Here is a 9030-nt window from a genome sequence, read left to right on the forward strand (position 1 = left end):
GTTTCAGCTTCCTTAATGTAATGTAAAATGTAAGTTTTGACAAGGATGCCTTGGTCGAATGTTACCATACCATTTAATTGGTGTTATCTGGTGCCATCACTTCAATAATTGTGTGTCAGAAGGTGCACTCACCACTAGGCCAGAAAAGAGCATTGATTCTATCCTGAAAAACTTAAAGGTGTCACAGCTATAGTTATTATAACAAGAGCACAAGTCAGATGAAGTGGGTGACACATACAAGGGTAGGAGGATGTGATATATGGATGGGACAAGAAGATGCAGGACTTTCAAATAGGAGACAGTTGTTCATCCCATTTCAAAACGATAATCGGTGTTATAACTTTAGGAGGTTTTAACCTGATTAATGATTAGAAAGGCCAGTAAAAGAGTCAGCAGTAAAATCCCAACAAAGTGAGACACATTTCCCCCTAAGGATCTCAGCAGCACCAAAAATACCTGACCTGCATCTGCATTGCACACAAGCACGTGCAGAAGAGGATCTTCCTGCAGCTGAGAAGGCACAGCAATTATAGCACCAGACCTTGGCACGCTGGTAACAGAGCACAACCAGCTGTCAGGAACAAGCAGGCATGTTGTGATGCTAATGGTTATGGATGCACTGAGGGCAGACAGTGTGCTGAGGAGCTCAGTGTTGTATGGCAGATCAAAGTGATGGAAGGGGCCAGAGCTCAGAAACACCCCAGCAAATCACAGTGTGTAAAGTGTGTAACGAGAGAAGTGCTCAGCCTTTAAACACTGTGGTTTGGTGTAATCAAGACCAGTGTCAATGAATGCAACAGCAATTAGGTGAATCAATAGCCTGCTACAGGCTTAAGGATGGAGGAGGGGATTGGTGTTTGAGGGAGTTGGGTTATATAGCAGGAGGCACACAAAAAAAGCCCTTAGAAAAAAAAAAACTCTATTAACTGTTAAAGAGGTATTCTGTTGAGAACCATCAAAATCACACTTTTAAAATAAATATCACACCAAACGCTGGAAACACATTGTTTACCTGGTGACATTTTGTCATTTGGTGCTAGCCACACATTGACAATGTGACATGACGCTCATATAACTGACAAATTTCCACAGGCTATAATTAATTAGTTAGTTAGCATAAGACTTTTCAACAATATGAAACATTTGTGGTGAACTGCAGGAATGGTGTCAGAATCAAAAAGCAAAGGTGTTGTTTTAGATTTCCATTCCAACAATAAGAAAGACTCATATGTGAACAGGGGTGTAACCAAAGATTTTGGGAAAAAAAAGCCTGCTAACAATCATCAGTATATCATGTATAATGTAACACTCCAGTTTTACATATGAAATTCAATTTACTCCTTACAGTGGTTTTTACTTTGCCTGTGAAAATAGTCACACTGTCTTACATGACCCTGGGGAGGCTAGAGAGCTTCCCCAAAAACAAACCAGAAGACACCTGTTCTGCTTACAATTGTCTTTCCTTTGTAAAGCTACTGTAAGTGGACAACCTGCCATCTGAGCTACCTCTGCTGCACACGTGTTTCCTACATGTTTAGATTATTTGTGAACCAAAAATAATCTTATTGTAACTGGTGCAAATGAAGGCATGTAATGTGGTGAATTACTATATGATACTCTGATATGGCAATGAGGTATGTCAGTCAGAATGTGTTTTTTATGTAACAGACATTTGTGATGTATTTTATTATTTTGGTCTGCTTTGCCTTCATATAGGCGAACCAGCTGTTCTCTGATTGCTCTGGTCTTAGAGTACATTGGCTTTCATTCTAATGTCATCGGGGTTATCTCAGCTTCGCCTTGTGACGTACTCTGTAGATTTAACAGTAAGTGCAAACAATGTGGGGTCTGAAAGAAGTAAAAGCCATGGAGGGTTTAATGACTAATGCTATCTAGTTACATTTTGGGAAATGTAGGATTGGGAGCTTGTCTCATTTAGGACATTTATGGCAACAATATCTTGGCTGCTCCTTTAATCTTGACCATTTTCTACAGTGTGTCACACATATTGAGTTCACATACTTAACTGTTTCACCATTTATGTTGTGGTAGCAATGTAATTATTGGCTGTACTTTTTTCAGAGGAAACAATGTTTGAATGAATGACGTGCTACACGTATATTATTCTTAAGGTGGCTAGCATGTGCAAAGAGCACATGTGTCACATCAGTGACCTGCATTTGCATCTGCAGTAACAAAAGCTGTTTGGTTAAGCTTCTGGTTGTGGTTAGACCTTAACCAAGTGTTGTGAGTGCCAAACACAACCATAAAGCCAACCATGGGTATAGTCATACTGCAGTCACTACAAGCAGGTAGTAATCTACAAATTGCATATTTTGGCAAGTAACATTCACACTCTTTTTGAACACATTTGCGACTTGCCAAATACATAAATTAAAAACTTATCCTCATTGTCTTATTAAAAAAAGTAATCTGACAAGACCTCAATGTGCTTACAGGTGTAACTACAGTTCTAACAAGATTAAATTAAATATAAATTCACAATAGAAACATAAAGATGCCAATGTACAGACAGTATAGTTTGGCTGAATGCAGGGAAATTTTTAAACATATAACACGCTTCCATCTAAAATCCACGGGTAATTGCAACACTCATTCTCAGTTGCCTGTCAGGCATAGCTATGGCTGAGGGCAGGTGCACAGTGCATCAAAAAGAAAAGGACCCAAAACAAATATCTGATTATGGACTTTTCATTTAAAGATATAACCTGAGGTGCATTCAAGAGCAGAGTCAAATCAAGAACAGATATCTTTTTAAACAGATGAAAGAGTCTAAACAAATTATCATCCATTTCTTATTTATTTGCTAGGAAATACAAATAATGCAAACAACCTTTGCAAAGCATCATTACCATTTTCAGAATCCCAGTGTCCAAATCCATAGAAAAATATGGATTTTTGTATGTGTAGATTCTGTAGCGAACATGAATTGACCCAATTTGCAACACAACTGATCCATGAAGAATAAGAATTTGCAAAATTTTTAAGTTTTAACACCTTGTTAAACACAAAAAAGAGATTATGAAACATACAACATATGTTTGTTTGTTTTTTAAAAAGCAGAAACAAAGACAGAATTGGGACTTTACAGTATTTACATCTGTGACAATGTCATCATTAAAAATATACTGATACCTGTGCCTCATTTGTGTTATTTAAATGACTAGTAACCAAATATGTTGCAGATGATAAGAGAAACTGATTCTAGTCAGTTGATTAAATATCATCAGTCATGTTTCATCCCGCAGTTTTGCAGAAAGCAGAACACCTCAAACCGATGTGTTGGAATATTATTTCAAAATATACAAACAGACATTCATGTACAACAGAGCAGTGAATCAAATTAGGTCGTTTTACGCAATAGGGCAAATATAGGGGAAAATTCTCCAAAATTAGGACATAACATGACACATGTCATAAGGGCTATATCCTATATTGTGGTGAATCTTACCTACAGTACATCCAGAGGTGGAAATGAAATGATGGCTCAACCATTAAATCCAGCTGGTGAGGCCGGCAACCTCAAGCATATATATATGTATATATATATATATATATATATATATATATATATATATGCTTCTATTGCCTACCTCACATATCTTTATTCAGTCTAAAAAAAACGTGGGTAAACTTAAAACAGGTGGGTTTCCACGTTTCCCCAGGTTGCAAGTGACACATACTGGGGACCAGTCTGAGTACATTCTAAAACAAAGTGTAATGTGTCTTTGGCAGTAGGCCTGCTTGGGGCCGGTGTGGTTCAGATGACACAGTACGGCTCCATGGGTGTCTGTGTTCCCAGGCAGCAGGGGAAGCAGGCTCTGAGTCTCATGCGGAGCTCCTTGTTGAACAGGAAGCTGATGATGGGGTTCGCTCCGGCCTGGGCGAAGCTCATCCACACCGCAGCGGTCAGGTAGAGCTGCGGGACCGGGGCTCCCTTCACAAATATTCTCAGGTAGCAGGCGCTTATGTAGGGAGCCCACAGAATAAGGAAGGTCAGTGTGATCATGTAGTACATCTTCCCTATCCGTTTCTCCATCTTAAACTCGTCCAGCACCAGCAGCCGCCTGTTGCCGGGGTGAGAAGCCTGCCTGATGCCGACCAGCGTCGGCGGGGTGGGTCCGCGGCCGAAGCCGGCGATCCAGTTAGCTGCGGCCTGACCGGTGGCCCCTGGACCGTGGAAGGTCCAATTCTGGCTGATGGCCGGGACCAGCTGGGCCGGTTTCATTTTACGGTGATCGTAGACGAAGCACAGCATCTTTATGTAAACCACATGGGTCGTCCCCATGATGACGGCCAGCATCAGCATGAAGCCCAGGGTGTCGTTCGCCTTCACGTAGCGATGCTCGAAGATGCACTGCTCCTCCTCGCGGATGAACGTGTAGGTGCCCACATCGAAAACCGGAGGGAAAGCCATGGCCACTGAGAGAGTCCACACCATGCAGATCACCGACACGCACGTACACAGATTCATCCGCTTGGAGTAAAACCTGTGGTGGGCGATCGCCATGTACCGGGTGACGCTGACGCAGAAGAGCAGGAAGGCGACGTGGAAGCAGAAGAGCACCGACATGAAGGCGACGATCTTGCAGCTGAGCGCGCTGTACGGCCAGGCGGAGCCGGCGCCGATCGATGCCATCACGAAGGGGAAGCACACGGCAGAGCGCACCACGTCTGCCAGGCACAGGTCCAGGAGGAAATAGTAGGGAGCCTTGTGCAGCGAGCTGTCCTTCAGCAGCAGCAGCGACAGCGACGCGTTGCCCAGCAGGCTGATGCTCATGATCAGACCTAGGGAGGCCAGTTTGACCGCAGAGGCCGTGGACGCATAGTTCTGTAAGGACGGGCTGCTCTCCCCAAACTCAGTTGTGTTTGCCATTTATGCAGCCGAGGTAGCGTGTATTCCCACATCAATTCATCGGCGAGCGGTAGTATCCTGCCAGGGCTGAATGGAAACCAGAATCACGACCCGCTTTAACAAAAAAAAAAAAAAAAAAAGAAAAAAAAATCAGCCTGGGAAAAAAAAAGAGGTAGCCTATCCGTTCAGTGTCGTTTCGCGTCCATCCCGACGTACCGTCATCCCCATCAAAAACAAACCACAATCATCTTCTTTTTTTCTTTTTATCCTTCATCTCACAGCTTTGCGATGTAAAGAGCACCCCTGTCTGCTGTTCCATACAGGCAGCCCGGTTTGGGTTTGTGCACCATCTCGGAAGGCGTCCGTAGGCTACAGCAGACAAGCGGCTCAGAAAGCACTTCTCAATTTCTACCGATGGCGGAGGTTTCCCGTTCGTCTGGGGAGGAATAAAAAAAGCAGACGGTGCTGTGCGGAATCATGGCGCAATTACGCATCCGCAGCCTCATCAACGCCAGCCTGGTTTTATATAGCCTAGACGTGTTTGTTAAAGCTCAGTGGAGGTCGGAAGCTGGCAGAGGTGGGAGCGCCGGTGCGGGTTTTTCGGTGGATCTCACAGCAGCGTGTATGCGACGCACGTCCGCGTTTGCATGTGTTGAGCAGGCCTGGGATCAGCCAGGAGTCTCATCTGCCGGTCCTTGTCTATCGCAGTCTGCGGGAAGTCTGTCTCAGTATACTGACAAGACAGCTGTCCGCTATTAATACTGTGAAATACTTGATATTAACGGCATTTTTGAAAAAAATATTACATTTTCATACATATGTGATAATAATTATTATAACTGTGAGTATTAAGCCTGTAGGAGATCAGAAATAAATCGAGATTTCCACAAACACATTAGTTTGTCTACCATTGTCAAGACAAACAGAATAAAAACGCACATAAATAGATAAATAAATAATATTATTGTAAATGATACAGTTAATTGCATAGGCACGATTCATGGTCAATGGTCACTGTAACTTTTGTAGTGTTTCACACTAAAAGATGTGATCATTTGCTGAGCCTTATAATAGGCCCATTATCATAAATATATTTAATATGTAGGCAATTGACCAGTAATTTCTTATTCATTCTTCACTCTTTAAACTTGATTTTTATGCTTCTCTTCCAGACACTGAATGAAAACTATGAACAGGAAGCTGTAACTAAAGGTTATTTTAGACTGTAGGAAATTAAAGTATATACTATGTCTACTTAGGTGTTATAACACCTAGCCTATATAACATAAGCTGACCATAACTAACCATTGGTCACTTAAAGAAATAAAAACAAAACTCCTGATTTTAAAAGTCATCTTTCTGTATTTGTCTTTACTGTTTTGAATGATGCGTGTATAAAGTACACTTGACAACCATCCATCATCCATCCATCCATCCATCCATAGGGTCACAGGATCTGCTGGAGCCTATCCCAGCTCTCTTTGAGTGAAAGGCAGGGGTACACCCTGGACAGGTCAGCAGTCCACTTGACAACTAATGTTACTAGTCAGTCATGCTGTGAGTTATTATTATTGTTTTTTAAGTTTGCCCCAGGTTATTCTTGAAGTGAGAAGATTCAGTAAATACAGTCCCTGTTGCAAACACACATCAAAACAAGACATTTCTTCAAACTTTAATGCACTTACTTTTTTATTTTATGAACCTAAAAAATTAAATGGTAACTGTGCATGCAAAAAGGTTTTCAAAGCACAGGAGGCTATGAAAAGAGGTTGTGTGGCAGCCATCAGCAATGGAACAGATAGATTAAGGAATAGATTTAACTAAACACCAGCAAATTCTGGATAACAATGTCATGCAGTAAGTTAAGAAAGTGAAACCAAAAAGGGGTTGTCTTCAAAAACAGGACAGTGATCAGAATCACACCTGAAAATCCATCATGAACTACTTCAGGAAACACCAGCTGAAGCTTTTGGAACATCCAGTGACTTGAAGTGAATTAAAATGTGAATGAGTGTTTGTTTTCAATGTCTGTGTGCTGCATGGCTTATATTTAGTTACTCTTTCCAATTCAAAAATCAATAAAATATGGAATTTATTCAGGAGTCCCCAAACCTTATCATACAGCTGATGAGCCAGTTGTCGTCAGACAGTGAGGAATGATACACTGAATGCATTGTATCTAAGAACTATCTTATCAATCTGCAGCTAAAAAGGGCCTTACACGTGAGGTTAAATGTGATAGGTGTAAAAGTGAAACAGCAGAACATTGGATAAGTTGCTTGAAAACAGCTGAAAAGACCTTTTGCATTCTGAAAACACTTTGAACTCAGAGAAGACATATAAACATATACAAATCTAGCACACTTAATGTTAATATGTTAACAGCTATGTTAAAACCTCAGTCTCAGCAGGACCAGTTGTCATCATGTGGTGAAATTGCTACTGCAGTGATTCACCAGCACCCCCTGCAGCCAGCTCCATGCTGTATCAGGAGCATAAGGCCATCAACCATTCAAGGCCTCAAAGCTGTCTTACAAATAAGACTGGGCCTCATAGAAGAGTTAACATTCATCCTGGGGCTCAGCAGGAGAAATCTTTAAAGCTGTCAGCTGCACAGGACTGGCAGCACATTAACTAAAGGCGTTTCTGTCTTTTAGTATGCCCTGTGTAACAATCCTAAATTACTATCCTTGAGCACTTTAAAACATTTGCATTCACATTATTATAACAACCTCAAAATAACATCTTAAACCTGCTCATTGTAAATTAATGCTGAAATGACACATTTATTAATGGATTTAATTGATATGGATACATGTTGTATGCTATGACATCATCTGTTTGATAAAGTTTTGTTTAAAACAATAGTTGGGGCAAGGATGTTTTCATCTTATGAACAGAGGCAACAACTGCTTAAACATGCTGAGCATTTGAAATTATTTGATCTGAATTATATAAAATATGAGTTCCTTGAATAGCATTGCACTTCTCAAATGAATGCTCAATTATCAAAACTCTGCAACTGTTGTGCAGCTTAAAGCACACTGAGCTTATAAATATTGTACTGATGTTTGGGATGATGTGAAACCCATAATAAAATTTGTTGTTGGTAGTTGATTCTGCAATAATACGTCCATATACAGTGGTATGAAAAAGTGTTGACCCCCTTCCTGATTTCTTATTTTTTTGTATGTTTGTCCCACTTTAATGTTTCAGATCAAACAAATTTAAATATTAGTCAAAGATAACACAAGTAAACACATCATGCAATTTTTAAATGAAGGTTTTTATTATTAAGGGAAAACAAAATCCAAAACTACATGGCCCAGTGTGAAAAAGTGTTTGCCCCCTAAACCTAATAACTGGTTGGGCCACCCTTAGCAGCAACAACTGCAACCAAACGTTTGCGATAACTTGCAATGAGTCTGTTACAGCGCTGTGGAGGAATTGTGGCCCACTCATCTTTGCTGAATTGTTGTAATTCAGCCACATTGGAGGGTTTTCGAACATGAACCGCCTTTTTAAGGTCATGCCACAGCTTCTCAATCGGATTCAGGTCAGGACTTTGACTAGGCCACGCCAAAGTCTTCATTTTGTTTTTCTTCAGCCATTCAGAGGTGGACTTGTTGGTGTGTTTTGGATCATTGTCCTGCTCGAGAACCCAAGTTCGCTTCATCTTGAGGTCACAAACAGATGGCTGGACATTCTCCTTCAGGATTTTTTGGTAGACAGTAGAATTGGTTCCATTTATCACAGCAAGTCTTCCAGGTCCTGAAGCAGCAAAACAGCCCCAGACCATCACACTACCACCACCATATTTTACTTTTCTTTTTCTGAAATGCGGTGTTACTTTTACACTAGACGTAATGGGATACACACCTTCCAAAAAGTTCAACTTTTGTCTCGTCAGTCCACAGTATTTTCCCAAAAGTCTTGGGGATCATCAAGATGTATTCTGGCAAAACTGAGACGAGACTTTATGTTCTTTTTGCTCAGCAACGGTTTTCGTCTTGGAACTCTACCATGCAGACCATTTTTGCCCAGTCGCTTTCTTAAGGTGGAGTCATTAACAGTGACTTTAACTGAGGCAAGTGAGGCCTACAGTTCTTTGGATGTTGTTGTGGGGTCTTTTGTGACCTCTTGGATGAGTCGTC

At 41.1% G+C, this 9030-nt stretch overlaps 1 protein-coding gene across 1 annotated transcript; it reads right to left on the reverse strand.

Moving 5' to 3' along the window:
• Nucleotides 1–3780: 3780 nt before the first annotated feature.
• gpr27 (G protein-coupled receptor 27) lies at nucleotides 3781–4897 on the reverse strand. Its single transcript, XM_026307537.1, has one exon. It carries the CDS (start codon nucleotides 4895–4897, stop codon nucleotides 3782–3784), a length of 1116 nt encoding a protein of 371 aa, XP_026163322.1. The 3' UTR covers nucleotide 3781.
• Between the last annotated feature and the right edge of the window lie 4133 nt (nucleotides 4898–9030).

This window comes from Mastacembelus armatus, chromosome 5, assembly GCF_900324485.2.
Source record: "Mastacembelus armatus chromosome 5, fMasArm1.2, whole genome shotgun sequence".
In the NCBI taxonomy this organism is placed as follows: domain Eukaryota; kingdom Metazoa; phylum Chordata; class Actinopteri; order Synbranchiformes; family Mastacembelidae; genus Mastacembelus; species Mastacembelus armatus.

Excerpts from the sequence above, each read along its gene's own strand:
- gpr27 (XM_026307537.1), bottom strand. The coding sequence starts at position 4,897 with ATGGCAAACACAACTGAGTTTGGGGAGAGCAGCCCGTCCTTACAGAAC.